The following is a 20898-nucleotide window of genomic DNA, read 5'->3' as shown; positions in this document are numbered from 1 at the left end:
TGTCATCAATGTAATCCTCAATATCTTCTCATGAATTGAGTAGTGTGTACCTGCTCATACAAATGTGATGTATTTGATGTTTATTTGATCAATCTTATCTGCAAGTTTGATTGGTCAGTAGCTACTGTTATCCACATGGTGGCGCCGATACATCAATATAATGGTTTTTCGGGATCAACATAAAGACTGATGCCCTGTTTTGTTTTATTAATTTAGTTTCTGTGTAGGACAATTAGGAATTTGCCCAATTAACAGTGAAACAGTAAATTTTGCTCTGGGGTCATAATATTACATTTCTAAGTGTGTGTGTTGTGTGTTTGAGAACAGGGTTTATCTTGTCCTGAGGATTTCCGCATCATAAATAGCACCAAAAGCATTGCTCTGATTAATTCTGAGAGTCTGGACAGCTGGAGGATGAAGCTCCATGACAACAGCGATTCAAGCATCACCAAGTGAGTGTATTACTTCATCCGGTTTACAGTTATGATAGAGGCCTTACGGAAATATTCAACTTTTGTAATGTTTTATAATTTCTAAGGCAAAATTAACTGCATTTTAAAATATTTAACCTTCATAATATGACACACACTACCATTCAGTCAGTAAGATTTTTAAAAAGTTTTTGAACAAAATCCTTCTGCTCACCAAGGCTGCATTTATTTGATCAAAAATACGATAAAATCATTAATATTGTGAAATATTATTACAATTTAAAATAACTGTTTTATATTTGAATATATTTTAAAATAGAATTTATACCGGTGATCAAAGCTGAATTTTCAGCATCATTACTCCAGTCTTCAGTGTCACATGATCCTTCAGAAATCACATTTCTGATTATTATCAATGTTGTAAGCGGTTATGCTGCTTAATATTTGTATGGAAACCATGATACATTTTTTTAGAATTCTTTGATGTATAGAAAGTAAAAAAACAGTATTTATTTTAAATATAAGTCGTTCATGTTGTGTACGGAAGAGGATTAGGGCCAAGCAATAATAAAAAAATAAAACCATCTTGAGATTAAAGTTGTTACATTTCGAGAAAAAACTCGATAAATTTCGAGAAAAAAGTCAAAATAAAATGTTGAGACTAAAGTCATTAAATTACGAGAAAAAAGTCGTTAAATTACGAGAACAAATTCGTTAAATTATGAGAAAAATGTTGTTAAATTACGAGAAAAAAAGTCGTTAAATTACGAGAACAAATTTGTAATTTAACGACTTTATTCTCATAATTTAATGACTTTATTCTCAACATTTTATCTCGACTTTTTTCTCGAAATTTTAATGACATTTTTCTCATAATTTAAAGACTTTTTTCTCGTAATTTAATGACTTTATTCTCAACATTTTATCTCGACTTTTTTCTCGAAATTTAACGAGTTTTTTCACGTAATTTAATGACTTTATTCTCAACATTTTATCTCGACTTTCTCGAAATTTAACGAGTTTTTTCACGTAATTTAATGACTTTATTCTCAACATTTTATCTCGACTTTTTTCTCGAAATTTAACGAGTTTTTTCTCGTAATTTAACGAGTTTATTCTCAACATTTTATCTCGACTTTTTTCTCGAAATTTAACGAGTTTTTTCTCAAAATTTAACGAGTTTTTTCTCGTAATTTAATGACTTTATTCTCAACATTTTATCTCGACTTTTTTCTCGAAATTTAACGAGTTTTTTCACGTAATTTAACGAGTTTATTCTCAACATTTTATCTCGACTTTTTTCTCGAAATTTAACGAGTTTTTTCTCGTAATTTAACGAGTTTATTCTCAACATTTTATCTCGACTTTTTTCTCGAAATTTAACGAGTTTATTCTCAACATTTTATTTCGACTTTTTTCTCGAAATTTAACGAGTTTTTTCTCGTAATTTAACGAGTTTATTCTCAACATTTTATTTCGACTTTTTTCTCGAAATTTAACGAGTTTTTTCTCGTAATTTAACGAGTTTATTCTCAACATTTTATTTCGACTTTTTTCTCGAAATTTAACGAGTTTTTTCTCGTAATTTAACAAGTTTATTCTCGAAATTTTAACGAGTTTTTTCACGTAATTTAATGACTTTATTCTCAACATTTTATCTCGACTTTTTTCTCGAAATTTAACAAGTTTTTTCACGTAATTTAATGACTTTATTCTCAACATTTTATCTCGACTTTTTTCTCGAAATTTAACGAGTTTTTTCTCGTAATTTAACGAGTTTATTCTCAACATTTTATCTCGACTTTTTTCTCGAAATTTAACGAGTTTATTCTCGTAATTTAACGAGTTTATTCTCAACATTTTATCTCGACTTTTTTCTCGAAATTTAACGAGTTTTTTCACGTAATTTAATGACTTTATTCTCAACATTTTATCTCGACTTTTTTCTCGAAATTTAACGAGTTTTTTCTCGTAATTTAATGAGTTTATTGTCAACATTTTATCTCGACTTTTTTCTCGAAATTTAACGAGTTTTTTCTCGTAATTTAATGACTTTATTCTCAACATTTTATCTCGACTTTTTTCTTGAAATTTAACGAGTTTTTTCTCGTAATTTAACGAGTTTATTCTCAACATTTTATTTCGACTTTTTTCTCGAAATTTAACGAGTTTTTTCTCGTAATTTAATGAGTTTATTCTCAACATTTTATCTCGACTTTTTTCTCGAAATTTAACGAGTTTTTTCTCGTAATTTAATGAGTTTATTCTCAACATTTTATCTCGACTTTTTTCTTGAAATTTAACGAGTTTTTTCTCGTAATTTAACGAGTTTATTCTCAACATTTTATTTCGACTTTTTTCTCGAAATTTAACGAGTTTTTTCTCGTAATTTAATGAGTTTATTCTCAACATTTTATCTCGACTTTTTTCTCGAAATTTAACAAGTTTTTTCTCGTAATTTAATGAGTTTATTCTCAACATTTTATCTCTACTTTTTTCTCGAAATTTAACAAGTTTTTTCTCGTAATTTAATGAGTTTATTCTCAACATTTTATCTCGACTTTTTTCTCGAAATTTAACAAGTTTTTTCTCGTAATTTAATGAGTTTATTCTCAACATTTTATCTCTACTTTTTTCTCGAAATTTAACAAGTTTTTTCTCGTAATTTAACGAGTTTAGATGGTTTTATTTTTTTATTATTGCTTGACCCTAATCCTCTTCCGTATGTTGCAGAATGAAAGTGTCAATTTAAAAATTAAGAAATATAAATTTTATATATAAATTGAAGAAAAAAAACCCCCACCTTTTTATTTTTTGTTTTTTACACTGTATAAAATATATTGATTTGATTTCAATGCTGATTACAAAAATCTTCCCGTCCTTCTAGTGACATCATACTCCTGTTGTCCTCAACTGCATGTTGGAATGCCAGCTTTTTGGACCAAAGGTGAGCAGTTAAGATGTTCCTGCCTTGCATTCCCATGTCAAAAAGCATAAGTGCACGGGGTGATGCCATGGAGAGTGGAGCGCTTGTGATTTTTCCATAGGTGACTTCTGCTTAATGTCAGGAGGCAAATTCTTCGCAGGCACCCGCACGGCTCCTGGTTACAGCTCTGTGTGCAAAAGAGCAGTCCCTCTTTCAGAGCAAATGTGACTCGATGGGGATCTTATTCTGAAGAGAGACTCTAGAAACCTCATTGTGCCTGATGCAGTTCTTGATGTTCATAATCTGCACTGCGGCCGAAAACATTTCAAGAGATTATCTGGTTACATAAGGAACAACTGGTGTTGCTGGCGTTCAGACGGGGTATTATGATTTCTGAGGTCAAGTCTTCATTTTATAATGCGGTTTTGGATATTTGATTAAAACTCAGCTGTGCACATGTTCCAACTCAGGGTTGGCGGGCATTTGGAGCGACACATGGACTCTGTGGCACACAATGAACTCTAGATCAAGAGTTGAGGTTTCTGTAGAAATTTTCACTGCTGACTGGGCAGCTTTATTTCTACAGATTGAATTGGATCAAACTGATTTTGAATTAGATCAAGAAAATCTAATTAAATAAAAAATCTCCACCTGAACTGAAATGAATCAGATAGACCAAATCCAAATCCAAAACTCAATCAAATTAAAAATGAATATGATTGGTCAAATGCAGTTGAATTTAATTTGTTTTAAATTAGTCTGATTGATCAAATTCAATATAATGAATCAGATTATTCAGATCCAGTTAAATGTAATTGAAAGGAATTGGATTTGTCTAATCCAATTGAATCAAGTTGAAATTAATCAGATAATTGGATCAGATTCCATTAAATTGATTCATATCAAATAAAATCTGAACGACCAAATAATCATACAAAGACATGCAAAAACAAGAGAGAACAAAGCAAATATTAATAATTGATTATGTTGTAATCAATGTTTGCTTTTTCCTGTGAGCTTTTTATTTTTTGTTCTTCCCATATATTTAAAATATTATATTTAATATAACATATTTTCATATAAAATATTTTCCACATATTTTGATGGTTTAATCAAATTTGTAGGGTCATTAAAAACAAATATCCTCCCTCCTTTCCATCTTTCCTTTCAAAATTGCAAATTTAACCTGTAATATCGCATAAAACGTTAAAATAAATAAACGAATAAAGCAACGTGTTTAAGAGAACAAAATCGCCCCTTTCTGGGAAAATTGCAGCAAAATATCTGTAATAAAAATGGAATCGGGGAAGCCACTGTGCTCTTTTTTTCCTACTTCATAAATGACTTGCGCCTGTGCAGACGAAACGCAATAAACTCTCTCGTGTTATTTTACGTTCAGATGTCTGGTGTTTGGGAACACATTCATGCGAGACGCCTCTGAGAGGTCATAATACCAAATCATTTCGATGACAGACTTTGGTTCACATTTGAGATGCTGTGCAATGAAATTGGTCCACTGGTTAGTCCAGTTATCCAATCACATCCACTGTTGATTCAAAGTCACATGAGTTTTTTGTTGAGCATCGAGGGATTTATTCTGTAAATGTGTTTTTCTATCTTAGTTTATGCACATCTCTTCTTATCGGATAAAAAAATGTTTCCACCTAAATTGAGTGCATACATTATTTAATGTGCATTTATAGAATTTATTTATCTTGATATCCCAAAATGAGCATAAAAATAGGTGGATGGAAACATAACTATTGAAACTGGACACATATTAATGTCCTGGTGTCGTTTATTATAGATCAACCATCTTACCCAGACATGCTTAAAATACACTGGCCTCGGTTCATATGGTCATGCGTATGGGGTTCACTGGTCTGTAGTGCAGGATCAGCATCAGGCTTAAACACCTGCAGCTCTGTATTTACACCCAGCGTGTGATCGTACTTTCATCCCTCCAGAGTGACAGACACAGATAAAGAGCAATGGAGAGGACAGGCCTTAAATCTCCTCACCTCAGATCCCTCTATTTGTTCATCTGTTCCTTAACCAGTTCCCAGGCCAGGACCCACCGTTGCTTGGATATACTAAATCTCAATGTTATATGTTTCCAAATGGTTTTAACTTGTATAGTAACTAATTCAGCAAATGCATTTTTTCTAATCTTAAATTAGTAAATTAAATTTGTACAGTGTTAGATTTCATATCTTGTTGCAAACCAACATTTGGAAACTAATTTTCACCTGCTGTTTTCACAGTGATGACGGACATTTCAAGACAAACCCCAAAGTCCCAGGGATCGATTTCAATGCCGTTAGGCTGCTTTTTGAGACGCTGATGAAACCAGCCTTCGCAAGACTTTTGGAGCAGGTGTGCGCTTTGATATGTCACCATAATCATTTATTTAGGTCTTTAATGCATTGCGTACTTGGAAGGCAATTACTCTGCTGCGAACATTATCAGGTTTCTAAAACATTCAAAGCATTCAAAAGAACAGCATTTATTTGAAGTACAAATCTTTTGTCTTCACTGTCACTTTTGATCAATATACAGTACAGTCCAAAAGTTTGGAACCACTAAGATTTTTAATGTTTTTAAAAGACGTTTCGTCTGCTCACCAAGGCTACATTTATTTAATTAAAAATACAGTAAAAAAACAGTAATATTGTGAAATATTATTACAATTTAAAATAACTGTGTACTATTTAAATATATTTGACAAAGTAATTTATTCCTGTGATGCAAATCTGAATTTTCAGCATCGTTACTCCAGTCTTTAGTGTCACATGATCCTTCAGAAATCATTCTAATATACTGATCTGCTGCTCAATAAACATTTATGATTATTTTCAATGTTGAAAACAGTTGTGTACTTTTTTTTTCAGGATTCCTTGATGAATAGAAAGTTCAAAAGAACAGCATTTATCTGAAATACAAAGCTTCTGTAGCATTATACACTACCGTTCAAAAGTTTGGGGTCAGTAAGAATTTTTATTTTTATTTTTTTGAAAAGAAATTAAAGAAATGAATACTTTTATTCAGCAAGGATGCATTAAATCAATCAAAAGTGGCAGTAAAGACATTTATAATGTTACAAAAGATTAGATTTCAGATAAACACTGTTCTTTTGAACTTTCTATTCATCAAATAATCCTGAAAAAAAATATTGTACACAAATATTTTGTACAATTGTACACATTTAATGTTTCTTGAGCAGCAGATCAGCATATTAGAATGATTTCTGAAGGATCATGTGACACTGAAGACTGGAGTAATGATGCTGAAAATTCAGCTTTGCCATCACAGGAATAAATTACTTTGTGAAATATATTCAAATAGAAAACAGTTATTTTAAATTGTAATAATATTTCACAATATTACTGTTTTTTTACTGTATTTTTAATTAAATAAATGTAGCCTTGGTGAGCAGACGAAACTTCTTTTAAAAACATTAAAAATCTTAGTGGTTCCAAACTTTTGGACTGTACTGTATATGTATTATTAATAATAAACCACTTTCAAATGTGTTCTTCTAGGCCACAAAGAGCTTTGAGAGTCTCCTAATCCCCCAACTGCCCTGCTCTCCTCCTGACGTGGAAGCCATGCGGATCTACTTGATCCTGTCCGAATGTCCCGCTCTCCAGGACTCCAAAAACTACATCTCTCTCACCATCCCTCTAGCCATGGCCATCCTCAGATTGGACGCCAACCCTAGCAAAGTGCTCGGTACGACGTCGCCAACATGTTCCACTGCCCAGCAAAGTTCAAGATCAAAAAGTCTTTTGAAATGAATCTGTATGCTGTTTCTCAGATAACTGGTGGTCTCTGATGGATTGCGAGGTTTTCTCCAGACTAGTGGAGATGTACAAAAGCATCGTTGTGTTTCTGTTGACTGGCGGGAAGGCGCTTCTGGTGCCTGTGTTTCTGGAGAGCTACACCAGTGCCGCCCTTCGACTGCTGGAGAAACTTCACAAGGTACAGCCAAAATCCACACAACAGATTTCGGGTTTTAATGAGTAAATGATAAACTGCTTATTAATAAGCTATTTGATTGAATATTCCCCAGCTGAATTGCTGTTTTTCATCTGTTTTTGCAGACATACTTGCATAATTTAACTTGCGTTGTTGAATGATAAACTACTGTTAGTGACGGATCCAAGTATTTTGCTGCAGGTCAATCTGAAAGCCCATCATGTGGAATACAACCACTTCTACATCCCTGATATCGCCACCCTGGTGGACATCCAGGAAGACTACCTCAAATGGTTTCTGCGCAAAGCTGATATTGTGCGTATATTGCTGCACGTAGGCCTTTTGTAGATGAACAGCATTTATAGATACTTGCTAAGGGTTGCATATTTGCATGTAAAGTTATGTTTCCATTCAAAGTTGCAAATTTAACTCATGTAAAACAATTGCAAACAAAGCACCATTTCCATCCCATGTGTTTAAGAGCACAAAATCCTCACTTCCTGGGACATTGGTGTAAAATATCAGGGCTCTTTTTCTGTGCGTCATAAATAAAAAGAGCGCGCAGATGAAACGCAATAAACATTATCTTGCATTCAGAGGCGGATGCTTAAGTTTGGGAAGTGCATTTCAGAATGACCAAACCAACATTTGAGATGCTGTGCGATGCGATTGGTTTGCTGGTTAGTCCAGTTATCCAATCACATTCCTCTGTTGAGGCAAAGTTTTTTTGTTGGGCATTCAGGGATTTATTCGGTAAATGCGTTTCCGTCGGTATTTAATGCGCATGTCTTCTTATTGGATAAAAATATTATCCGCCTCAATTGAGCGCAAGCTTTTGATGCACATTTTTAGAATTTATGTGCATCTTAGCATTTCCATCCATTGTTTTTTTTTATGCGATAACCCAAAATTTGTATAATAATAGGCGGATGGAAACATAGCTAATATTAATGTGAACATGAACTAGACCCCACTATGTACACAAAATGTTATCGTTTCACATAGACATCTCATACCTTGATTAGCCCAAGCTGAAAAATAAAAGTACCCCATAATTTAACATATATTCTCCTTTTGTTTTATTGTAGAAAATGCGATACCCTCCAGTGCAGGTTTGTTGATTCAATAACTCAATAACTCAGTTTGTTTTTAGACAGTTGTGATGGTCTCAGCTTGATCATCTGAATCTTATTTCCCAGGGTTCTGTCACGTTATGTGCCTATCCGTTCATATTGAACGCGCAAGCCAAGACAACCGTGCTGCAAACAGATGCTGAGCTGCAAATGCAGGTAAAAAAAATAAATAACACAACTCAACACTCAACTCTGAGTTGTTAACTTTCACCACCATTCAGAAGTTTGAGGTCGGTTAGATTTTTCAATGCTTCTGAAAGAAGTCTCTTATGCATTTATTTGATCAAAAATACAGTAAAAATAGTAATATTGTTAAATAGTTTTACAATTTAAAATGACTGTTTTGTGTTTTGCTAGTTTAATGTTAATAATTTATTTCTGTTTTCAGCATCATTACTTGCTTTAATTTGGTGCTCAAGAAACATCTGAATTATTATCAATGTTGAAAACAGTTGTGCTCCTTAATATTTTTATAGAAACAGTGATACATTTTTTCAGGATTCTTTGATGAATATAAGATTCAAAAGAACAGCATTTATTTAAAATCAAATTTTTTTGTAACATTATACGTCTTTACTGTATTCATTTCTTTAAAAAAGAAATCGTACTGACAGCAAACGTTTGAAATGTTGTTAGCTTTTACAAAGTAGTATTTTATTTCTACTATTTTTTTCATATGTTTATAAGCATTATACATTTTAGTTCCAAAAAATTACTTGGTTTGACAAACACAATGTTTCCTATTAAACAAAGAAGTTAAAGTGGACATATTACATTAGTTCATGTTACAGTTACGGCCTGGCAAAATTATGATTTGCTATTGGTTTCAGAGCAGATACAGAGGATGTGCTCTGCATGAATAGTACTATTATCGTCTCATAAAAATACACAGGGATTATGAATCTGACTCTTATTATTTGACTTGTTTTGCCTGCTTCATTACTGTACAGATGGCCGTGAGCGGCGCTAACTTGCACAACGTCTTCATGCTGTTGACAATGGAACCTTTGCTGGCAAGAAACCCTTTCCTTGTGCTTCACGTACGAAGGAACCACTTAGTCAGCGACGCTCTCCGGGAGCTCACAGTCTACAATGACGTAGACTTGAAGAAGCCGCTCAAGGTTTGTCTTTGTCATCCCAATGCACAGGGTTCTTCGTCTGGTCCACATTGTAGCATATTTTGAAGAACCACCCACTTAGACATAAGTTTGACTAACATAAAATCTTATTAAAGGGGACCTATTATGCCCCTTTTTACAAGATGTAATATAAGTCTCTGGTGTCCCTAAAATGTGTCTGTGAAGTTTCAGCTCAAAATACCCCACAGATCATTTATTAAAGCTTGTCAAATTTGCCACGCCATTTTTGTGTGTCCCTTTAAATGCAAATGAGCTGCTGCTCCTGGCTCACTTTCCAAAAGAGGGCGGAGCTTTAACAGCTTTAACGCTTCGGTTGCTCAACAACAACAAAACAGAAGAATCTCACGCAGCCAAAATGACGATTGTCAGTAACGGTGTTCAGCCTTACATTGTTCAGGCAGACACTGATGGAAAGACTCAAGAAGAAGTTACAACGTTTAGAATGAATCTGGATGTTTCTGAATGGTTACTGGATAAATTTATGTTGTTGCTGTGGAGTTGATTCAACTCTTCGACTAGCATGTGCCGTCATGTTAATCTTTTGTGCAAATCCAGCGTTAAATTGACCTTCGTTTGTGAAGCAGTTCGGCGTAAAATGACGGCATGGCAATGACACTCTTACAACAACTCTTCCTCTTCTCTTCTCACCCCCTTTGTTGTGTGTTCTCGGGGGTGGGGTTTATGTAAATTTTGGGGTTTGTGATGTCACCAACCCAGGAAGAAGCTCCTTGTAGTCCCTACCAGCCTTTTGTTGTAGTCCTTAAAAAGCGATTTCTGTGAAAAGAAAATATCTCCCTTTGCATTGAACTTTGAGCGTCGTAACTTTGCAGACGTTTTTGCTCAAAAAGCAACATTACATACTAACTTAAGTATGAAAAAAAGTGAAATCATAATCAGCCTTTAATAATTGCAGGTCATCTTTGATGGAGAGGAAGCTGTGGATGCTGGAGGAGTCACCAAGGAGTTCTTCCTGCTCCTGCTAAAAGAGCTGATGGATCCGATCTATGGCATGTTCACGCAGTATTCAGACTCCAATCTGCTGTGGTTCTCTGATAAAGTGAGTTCAGCCTTAGTTACTACCACAGAATTCAACATTACATAATAAACTTATAATCAACGACTTTAAATGAATAGTTTTATATTTCTTCATTGTTTTGGATTGTCATTCACAATGCTTCATGGGATTCTAGTTCTTTCCCTCACTAGAGCCGTTAAGTACACAGTCTTGTACCTTTGTGTTTTTGTCTGATTTTCAAATACTTTTTTGCTTTAAATAAAAGTTTGTAATTTTGTTTTTTTGACCTCGTAGCTGGTTGGTTTGGTTCATGACTTATAACGCTTATAACAAAGACTTTTTAAAAAACTATATGGGAAAAAACTTAATGGAAAATTACTTTCAACGTCGCTGAAAAAGAGGGTGGGCACTAATGCACTCTATACAGTAGGTGTTTCTCAAAGTGCCGCGTGATTGAGAACATAAACACAGATAATCTTATCGGCCTGGCGATTTTGAAATATCTGGGCCAGCTCAGCTGTTTTCATGCAAACATGATGATCCTGCTGGATTTTTCTATGGCATGATGACTTCCAGAACACTTCAGCTGTGTACAAAACAAGACTGAGATGAGGACTACACGTGATTCGACAAAGTTTAATGAGTTCAATTTACTTTCTCTGCTGGAGAGACTTTGTAGACAAACATTCTTGGATAATTAAAGGGTTGTAATGGAAAGATGGCTTTTAGATAAAGGAATCTTGGTGACATCAGTATTTTTATGTATAACTCATGTCTGTGCATTTGCATTGCAGTGTTTTGTGGAACACAACTGGTTCCACTTGATTGGGATCATTTGTGGTTTGGCCATCTATAACTCTACTGTGGTGGACCTGCACTTTCCCCTGGTGCTCTACAAGAAGCTTCTAGACGTTTCGCCCACTCTGGATGACCTCAAAGAGCTTTCGCCTACAGAGGGAAGGTATGCAACATGATGCTTTTTTTGACTGTCTTAAAAGTCAGCATGAAACTATTGGTGGATTTCATGTGAGTGACAGGTTGTCCCGCCCTCACGCCAGTAAACACATCATCAGTGAAGAGATGTCGACACATGAATTTAAAAAATAATAATTATGTGCACAGATAAATCTTTTATAATAAATATAATAAAACTCCACTATTCCATAAAATAAGAATTGTCCATTTTGATTTCATGGTGACTTTTAGGGATTGTTTGTTCAAAAATGAAAATTCTATCATGACTTAAAAATGGCTTAAAAGTAGTCCATACAGACATAATTCACAAAAAATATTCTAATTCGCTGTAGCTCTCTATATGAGGTAGGGGAGTTTTTAAAATAGATATTCCAGAGTTGCCGAATCCAGCTTGTTCAAATTAAGCCTGTCTGTATCTAAACTTGTACCACTTAGCTCTTGTAGGCAACATGTTGTTGTTTTTCCACGAAAAGTCATCACTCGCTAATCAAATCAGCTCGGCCTCCCGCAGACCACTGTATCGCAGCCCTCGTTAGACCAAATCAATGGAGTTCCTGTGACCCCTGAGGCTTTACTGAGAAATCGAACTCCTAAACGGACTGCACAGACCAGTGAAGAGGAACAGTTTTGTCTCATTTTTCACCCTACGCTCTGTGTCCTTTGCCACTGCGTTACATAAACAAGTTGTTTTTTTATGTAACATTAATTAAAAGCCACCCAAAAAGCTTTTTGAACTGCTCAAGTTTGTGAGTCACCATCAGACCACTAAATGGTTACAGAAGGAGATCAGCCCTGCTCAGAGTTGATGGCCGGTTCAAGCCTGTAATCGTGTTTGTGGTTTGCGTCTTCAAGGCTGTTCCCCACATACTGTAGTTCATGAGTCATATCACCTTATGAAAACAGCCGTCAGCAGACCTTGACCTGGCAATTACAACTCCATGGTGAATGATTTCGTTGTGTGCTAATGCGTTTAAAAGCATCAATGATTAATTGGCTTCCTCTCAGTTAGATGTGTTTGACACTGCTGCCACATTGTTGGATTTATCCGTGGACGGTTTTAATCTGATCAACAGCTAAGGAACAAGATTTACAGCAACATGAAATTGAAGACAATACTCAACTTATTTGATTTAAAATAGCAAGTATGCAAATACAGACCAGTGTTGTTGTAGTTTTGAATTTTGAATTTAGGTTTTATTTCTATTTTATTTTGAGTTTGTCTTTTAGTTATTTATTTATTTTATTTAGTTGTTTAATTTATTTTATAAAATGGTTAGTTCCTGTCACGATAAAACACGGCTATTATATGTCTGCTTCACCCAACGGTTCTGTGTATCACTACACAACACCCTTAGCAACCACTCTTAGCAACGTAAACTGTATGTTCTCAATTGATAATGTTCATTGAAGCTTACTGTATTCTGTAGAAGAATATTGTGAGATAGAGATCGAGTGAGCGATTTATTACCTGCATTAAGATTTAGCATTTTCCTTCAGGTCAATCCAATGTTCATAATAAAAAAATCTGTTTAAATGTCCGATGTATTATCTTGTCCTTTTAACATTTAAGGGGTTTTCCCATGACTGACAGCGCTAGTCAAAGCATTTGTCAGTTGCGTCTTGTTCCGTGTTCACAACAATTCAATCTTTTCCATTTAAAACTCTTTGTTACGGACTGACACACTCATAAAGACAGTCTTTTGCCGCCATCTAATGCCGTTAAATTGTAACTTCTGTTGCTGTTCACGGTCAGGGACTATTTTTTCTGGCGGAAGGAAGGCTTTTAGAAAAAGTTTACTTCATGAAAGTTGAATTGATACATATTTCTGGCTTTAATATTTGTATTGTGTGGTAACTGTTTTATAAAAGCAATAAGGTACTCAAGGCTAGTGTTATATCGTGAATAAGTCACGGCTGAATTGGTTGCAGGCACGACGCGAAGCGCCCTTCAGCGTAACTTATTCACGATACAGCACAGCCTCCCTTATTGCTTACTTTAAAGTATTAAATTGTAATTTTGAATTTTGTGCTGCATATTTGTTTGTTAACTGATTTAAAAAGTAGCATTAAAGTGCCCCTATTATGCTTTTTCGTATATTAACTTTCATGCAGTGTGTAATATAGATGTTTGTGAATGTAAAAGTCTGCAAAGTTTCAAAGATGAATAAATGCAGTTATTGTCTCCCAAAAGAAGGAAAGGATTCTGAACTGCCTGAAATGAGTCATCAGTTATTCCTGGCTGACCAATCATAGAAAAATAGACCAATCAAATCAGACTAGGTCATCTGACCAATCAGAGCAGAGAAGGCTCTCAGAAAGGAGGGGTTTAGAGAGACCGAATCTTTATTGAACCGTTTCAGACACTTTGAGAAAAGACGTGATGCTGCAATGTGTATTATGAGAAAATTAAAGTGTTTTATGACCTTGGATGCATGTAAACTTATTGTAGGAGACTCCAAAACAACATTAACAGCCTTTAAAATAACATATTAGGGGCACTTTAAATTTCTCAAGGCTGTTTATTATTATTATAGTGACATTTTCATGTTTAATGCAGGTGGGTTATAAAATTAGTAACCTTTACAATATATTCTAAATCAAAAACTATATATATATATATATATATATTTTTTTTTTAATCACACAAAATGTTACTGTGCTGGAAACAAACCTCAGTACTCAAGAGGGCAATAAAGTTACCTTTAAATGCTACGAACTTTAAACGTGAAGCGGGTGTATTCATGTAGCTAGCTATAAACGTGTCCTTGTTTTGAGACCTCAGTTGAATCTGTGTTCTGAGTTAGACTGGCTGCTTATGTAAAAAGCAAACATCATGATTTATATGAGGTTTATAATGTCATAGGCAGAAGAGTGTCATTTGTTAAATGTAGGAGATGATGTGTGTCCCCTGTCCCTGCTCGGGTAAGCCAGGGGTTTGCTTTTATACCCTACAGCTGGTGAGCTCTTAGCTGCGATTACAGGAGACAAAGACAATTAAATGCCCGTCGAAGACTCTAGAGATAAAAAAGAGACATTGATGATAAAGTTTGGCTTGGACATCTGTCATAATGACGAATGGATGTATTTTACGTTTTACAACTGCTGCAAATTTTGACTAAATGTTTGTTTTTTGCTGTATGTTTTCATATGTGTACAGGAGTCTTCAGCAGCTGCTGGACTATGAGGGTGATGTGGAGGAGACCTTCTGTCTGAACTTTGCAGTAAGTTGCTGGACACCAAATTAAACGCGTCCCCTCAAATTATGCCACAAGTAGCCAAGAGCATTTGTCTGATTAGACAATTCATTTTATGGAGGAATTCACAAGTTTTAGTAAATAAACTAATTCAACTGAACCTATCCTTGCTATCACACACATGCTACCAAGACAGTTATTTAAAAGTGTGCGCTTTTACATCTGGAAGATGAAGAGAGTTTGCTCATTTGCCATATGTCCCGTCAACGTTTCCTGTCAGATGATAGAATGATATTCAGCAGATGTTTTTGTGATTTATGATTTAGAATTAGGGCGATAGAGATGAAAAATCTCAGTATGTTCCAAGCTTTTGACAATATTAGCTCTGAAATTGCTTAAATTAAAAGAAATTAAATTGGAATTGTATATTAAAATAAAAATTAATGCCAGAACTAAAGAAACTTCAGACTTTTCAGTAAATTAATACGCACTCATATTTATTTATATGTACCAGTATATTTATTCAAATATATTCTATTTTAGAAATAAAAATATAATACTTTTATCGTTCGAAGCCGTTGTAAAATTCCCGAAAACATACAGCTGACCGGATTACAGTATCGCTGCGCCTAGTGATGGGGAGTCGACTCCAAAAGAGTCGACTCCTCGACTCTGAATAGCCCCAGAGTCGGGGTCGACTCCAGCACGTGAATCGACTCTCAGTGTCGACTCTGTTGCTGTGTCTGAAATCGCTCGCTTGTTTACTGATTTTTGAATCCATAGCCTATAGTGCATGGCAGTTGAGTGCACTACAAGCAAGGAGTGAACAAAATGAAGCGAGTAATTCGGACACTTGACGAATCGTGTCAGAGAGCTGTCGCAGAAACTTTGTCACATACATTTATCCCACATGTAGCTTACTTTAGAAATAGATAACAGTCATAGTGTCTTTAGTTTGTAATTATACATACCTCCGTGCCAGCTTAACCTTTTGAGCGGTACGGTCCCACATGTGGGAATTTTATTTCTGTGGCCCTGGGCGTACGGTCCCACACAGTCCCACACATAGACTCCCACATATGGGATTTCGAACGTTCAGCGACGTCACATAACTGCCAGATTCAAACTGTGCTTTCGCGCTCTGGCTGCGAGACGGACGCGCGCAGCTCTTGACATATATCACAACTATACAGTGTTTTCAGCCACATAACGTTTCTTTTAAGGTTTCAGACATTTAAATAGACATAAGCACCATTAAAACAATATATTTAGAGTTTATAAAATACACACTGATGTCAGACATCAGTGGAAGGAGCAATAACAATCCATTTCAAATACAATTTGCCGACATTTATTCATATCAGACACACATAATGGGCCCAAGTAACTACAAAGTTTACTCTATTATTCTTCCAGTTCACCAGCCACTTACTTGCATATATTTCGGGAGAAACTGATGAATTCACCTGCTGTAAATCCGACTGACAGGAGTCTGCGAACTGCGGGGCAAACTAAGATGGCGGCGCCCATCTCGCGTTATAGATCATGATAAAGATCATTTATAAAGGTTTTTAAACGACAAAACACACTCACTTACACATATTTGAGGATCGGAATATCAGATAGTTGATGACATGGTAAGCAAGTTTGTGAATATTTTAAATAAACAAGGGAAAACAAAATAATAGCGATCCATCTGTCATACAGTGTTATACAGTAAGATTTGCGAAGCTCCCCCTCCAGGTTCCTTCAGTGAATCACACTGTCGTAAATACTCCAAGCGCAGCTCTGGACTACAACGGCTACAACGCTCACCAGCGCAGTAGTTTTGCAAATACAGTACACGAAATCTCGATGGAGGTGGGTAATTTTCGAAATTGTCTTATAAAGTAATAATACTTTATAATACAAAATATTTTTGTCACTCTCGCGTGAACGTGAACATGAGGCGAGATGTGTCGGGTCGGCGCAGCTCAACTTGCAAGTGCTGTTTTCTGGCGTAGACGTGCCAGAGGGGGTTAGTGCTCGCCACAAACACACCACTACAAGTCAATTAACCATCGTAAGGACTTAGAAAACTATTTATGAAGGTAAAAAAGTTACTTAGTTCTGCTTTAAAAGAACTCATTCTGGGGGGACAGTTAGAATATTTTAAACTCGCGCTCGAAAGGGTTAAGTATTGATGGTCGCTATATTGATGCAATGAACATAGATTTGACTTTCCATGGTTAACATGTTTATAATCATTAAACTAACCATAAATAATAATAAAAACTCACATAAATAAAAACACATTAATAAGTGTACATTATTGTATGCATCTTTGCATGTATTGTATTTATTTTAGTATCTTTAATCCTCGTGTCCAAGCACTTCTAAGACAATGATCTTGTGCATTCAGCGCCACCCGACCATTATAATGAGATGAATTCATTAAAGAATCCCTTCTTTCTCGTTTATTAAATTCAGACATCATTTTTGTTTAATGACCGGATTTTCGTGTTGGAGAAAAATAATTAAGTGTGTAAGGACTGCCATCTTGCCTTATTTATGACCCTGTTTTGAAGTAAAGTAAATGGAGTCGAGGAGTCGATTCCATCGACACCTACAGTCGAGTCGACTCCAAAAAACCTGGAATCAAACACCCACTTAGTGTGTCTGTCTTAGCAACCACTCTTACAACGTAAACATATGTTTGTTCCCAATTGATTTTGTTCATTGAAGCTTACTGTATTATGTAGAAGAGTATTGTGAGAGTGATATTGAGTGACAGAGTTTACCTGCACTCAGATTTAGCATTTTCCTTCAGGTCAGTCCTGTGTTCATAATAAAAAATCAGTTTGAATGTCCGCTGTGATCTTGTCCTTTTAACATTTAATGGGTTTCCCGTGCCCTGACACTGACAGCGCTAGCCAAAGCATTTAACATTTGCGTCTTGTTCCGTGTTCACAACAAGTTTCAATATAAAAGTCTTTGCGAACGAGTGCCTCGCTCATAAAGACAATCTTTGCTGCCATCTAATGGTGTCATAATGTAACTTCTGTTGCTGTTCATGGTCAGGGACTATTTTTTTCCAGCAGAAGGAAGGCTTTTAATGATTTTAATTCATGAAAGTTGCATTGATACATATATTGTGGCTTTAATATTTGTATTGTTTGGTAACCGTTTTATTAAAGCAATAAGCCTCGTGAAGCCGTGGTTTACAGTGAATTAAATTAACAGCTCCGTGTCGTGCCTAACAACGCCCCTTAACTGTTATAAATTCACTGTAAACCACGGCTTCTTGGGTCTTATTGCTTTAATAAAATATAATCTCATAAAAAATCTTTGCTAATATATCCTAAATATTTAATATTTCACCCAATCGTTGATGTTTATTAGTGATTCTTTCCTGATGGTGATGACGAGCACTGTCACAGACGTGTGTGTTTACTGTAATGCTTGTGTTAGACAAACCAAAATGTTCAATGACAAAATGTAACCACTGTATCCACAGATTACGAGAGAGTATTATGGGATCACAGAAGTTAAGGAGCTGGTACAGGGCGGGAAGAACATCGCTGTGGACAAGACAAACAGGTGCGATTGTTAGCAGTAAAGAGTCTGTGGTGTGTGTCTCTTTAAATGAAGGTCTGAAAGAGGTCATGTTGTTCCTGCCTGTGCTCCATATTTCAGTGTCTGTGGGAGTGACAGTGTGTGTGTGTGTGTGTGTGTGTGTGTGTGTGTGTGTGTGTGTGTGTGTGTGTGTGTGTCAGCAGTGACAAAATTGCACAGTTTCAGAAGCTGCAGGAACAGATGGGACAGCATCAATAAAAAAATCCAAACCCAAACGCCCAAAAAAAAACAAAACATGTAAATGCACACACATTTGTGATGTATGTAGAATTGTTGCTGCATTCAAGGGTAAATTTAAAATAAAACAATAAGTGGAGATTTTATGAAAAGATAATGGTGAACGTGTTTGTTTGAATTGTGCATGTTTTGTTTGCATATGTATGTGCGTCCTGCTGTCTGATGGTGAGATTAGGCAGAGGGCCAGTCATCTTGAACTCAGATCAAGGCCCGTTCCACACACACACACGCACACACACACACACACACACACACACACACACACACACACACACACACACACACACACACACACACACACAGATCACATTCTTCAGTAAACCTGACGCTGCTATATGACCTCCTGAAGAGATTACAGGCCGTCAGCTCAGCTCAGAATTTCAATCGTAATTCACTCGGTCTGGTACGTGAGTGCATTTAAATCCTCAAGGGAAGATTTTACAAACTGTTGACAAGCAAACATTCAATATTCCCTTTCTACACATTTTCTACATGTACAGTACAATCATTGCTGATATTAACTAACTGGTAAATTCATCTCGGCAACTAGCACTGTCAAGAACAGGAAATGAGAGATTATATTATGCATAATGAAAATACAGACTATTTTAAGACCACAACATGCTTTTTTTGTTAAGACAATTCAGCAATGTGTTCAGATAGTTTAGTTTTTGATCTCTTTGATCCATGCGATTATATTCTCATTACTTTAGTTTCTCATTAGATAGTACATATTTTTTATTAATATAAGTATCATTATTATATAACAATCATCTTTTTTAAATAAAAATGACTGTAATACCATCATTTAAAAAAAAAAAAATTAATCAGAATGAAGACAGCAAATGCTACCATGATGTATAACTACATTTAAATAGTGTGTATATATATATATATATATATATATATATATATATATATATATATATATATATATATATATATATATATTATATATATATATAATTTTAATGTTATGAGTGAGGGTATTTCTACAGTACAGTAATAATAAGAATTAAAAATGTACTTATGTATTTAAAAAAAACTAATAAAATATGCTTCATTTTCTTGAAAAGTCGATGCAATTAAAATAAAATGCAAAATGCTAGATACAGTTAACAAATTTATGGGAAATATATATATTTATAAAAATATATTTATATACAGTATATATATTTCCCATAAACATTTTGTATTTTATTTTACTTTTTTTATTGCATTGAATAGAAAATTAAGCATATTTTATTAACCAAGCACCTTTGCCATTTATTTATATATATATATATATATATATATATATATATATATATATATATATATATATATATATAGTGCTGCTTAAAAGTTTGTGAACCCCTTGCAGAATCTGTTTAAATGTGAATAATTTTAACCGAAAATGCATGTTATTTTAAAAAATGTTAAAAAAACATAAAAAAATGTTTACATATGGTCAACAAGACAAAAAAAAAAAATAGCTGAATTTATAAATATGACCCAATTCAAAAGTTTATGAACCCTTGATTCTTAATAATACTGTGAGTGGTTATCTGGATGATCTATGACTGTTTTTATGTTTTGTGATGGTTGTTCATGAGTCCCTTGTTTGTCCTGAACAGTTAAACTGCCCAATATTCTTCAGAAAAATCCTCCAGGTCCCAAAAATTCTTCAGATTTCCAGCATCTTTTGCATATTTGAACCATTTCCAGCAGTGACTGTATGATTCTCCGGTCCATTTTTGAAATTCAGCTATTTTTTTGTCTTGTGGATTATATGTAAACATATTTTATGTAAAATATCTTACTTGGGACAGTACTAAATAAAATAAATGACACATTTTGTTTGATCTCTCTTATTAAAATTATTCACATTTAAACAGATTCTGCAAGTGGTTCACAAACTTTCAAGCAGCACTGTGTATACATATATATATATATATATATATATATATATATATATATATATATATATATATATATATATAAATTGTGTTTAAGAAAAATGTCTTGTTTTTGTATGTTCCTCTCTCAGGAAGGAGTTTGTTCAGGCGTATCTGCAGTATGTATTCAGTGACGCCGTACAGGAGCTGTATTCGGCCTTCTCCAGCGGTTTCCTGAAGGTCTGTGGTGGGGAGATTCTCTCTCTCTTCCAGCCCTCTGAGCTTATGGCCATGGTGGTGGGCAACAACAACTACAACTGGGAGGAGATGGAGAAGGTGGGACACAGAGCGGTGCTCCAGATTTTTAAGACACACTAA

General features: G+C 34.8%; 1 protein-coding gene across 2 annotated transcripts in view; it reads left to right on the top strand.

Moving 5' to 3' along the window:
* herc3 (HECT and RLD domain containing E3 ubiquitin protein ligase 3) overlaps nt 1–20898 on the top strand; it is a 36124-nt gene that overhangs the window by 12828 nt on the left and 2398 nt on the right. For both annotated transcript variants that reach the window (XM_048196260.1, XM_048196261.1), the window contains exons 10-23: nt 328–452; nt 3319–3378; nt 5622–5733; nt 6900–7089; nt 7175–7338; nt 7537–7650; nt 8424–8447; nt 8535–8624; nt 9419–9589; nt 10521–10664; nt 11417–11583; nt 14755–14818; nt 18288–18370; nt 20673–20856. In XM_048196260.1, the coding sequence (XP_048052217.1) occupies nt 328–452; nt 3319–3378; nt 5622–5733; nt 6900–7089; nt 7175–7338; nt 7537–7650; nt 8424–8447; nt 8535–8624; nt 9419–9589; nt 10521–10664; nt 11417–11583; nt 14755–14818; nt 18288–18370; nt 20673–20856 (1692 nt within the window). The remainder of the gene's footprint in view (nt 1–327; nt 453–3318; nt 3379–5621; nt 5734–6899; nt 7090–7174; nt 7339–7536; nt 7651–8423; nt 8448–8534; nt 8625–9418; nt 9590–10520; nt 10665–11416; nt 11584–14754; nt 14819–18287; nt 18371–20672; nt 20857–20898) is intronic.

This window comes from Megalobrama amblycephala, linkage group LG7 (assembly GCF_018812025.1).
Source record: "Megalobrama amblycephala isolate DHTTF-2021 linkage group LG7, ASM1881202v1, whole genome shotgun sequence".
In the NCBI taxonomy this organism is placed as follows: Eukaryota; Metazoa; Chordata; class Actinopteri; order Cypriniformes; family Xenocyprididae; genus Megalobrama; species Megalobrama amblycephala.
The sequence above is the reverse complement of the archived record's forward strand: the minus strand, read 5'-3'. Positions and strand labels throughout refer to the sequence as shown.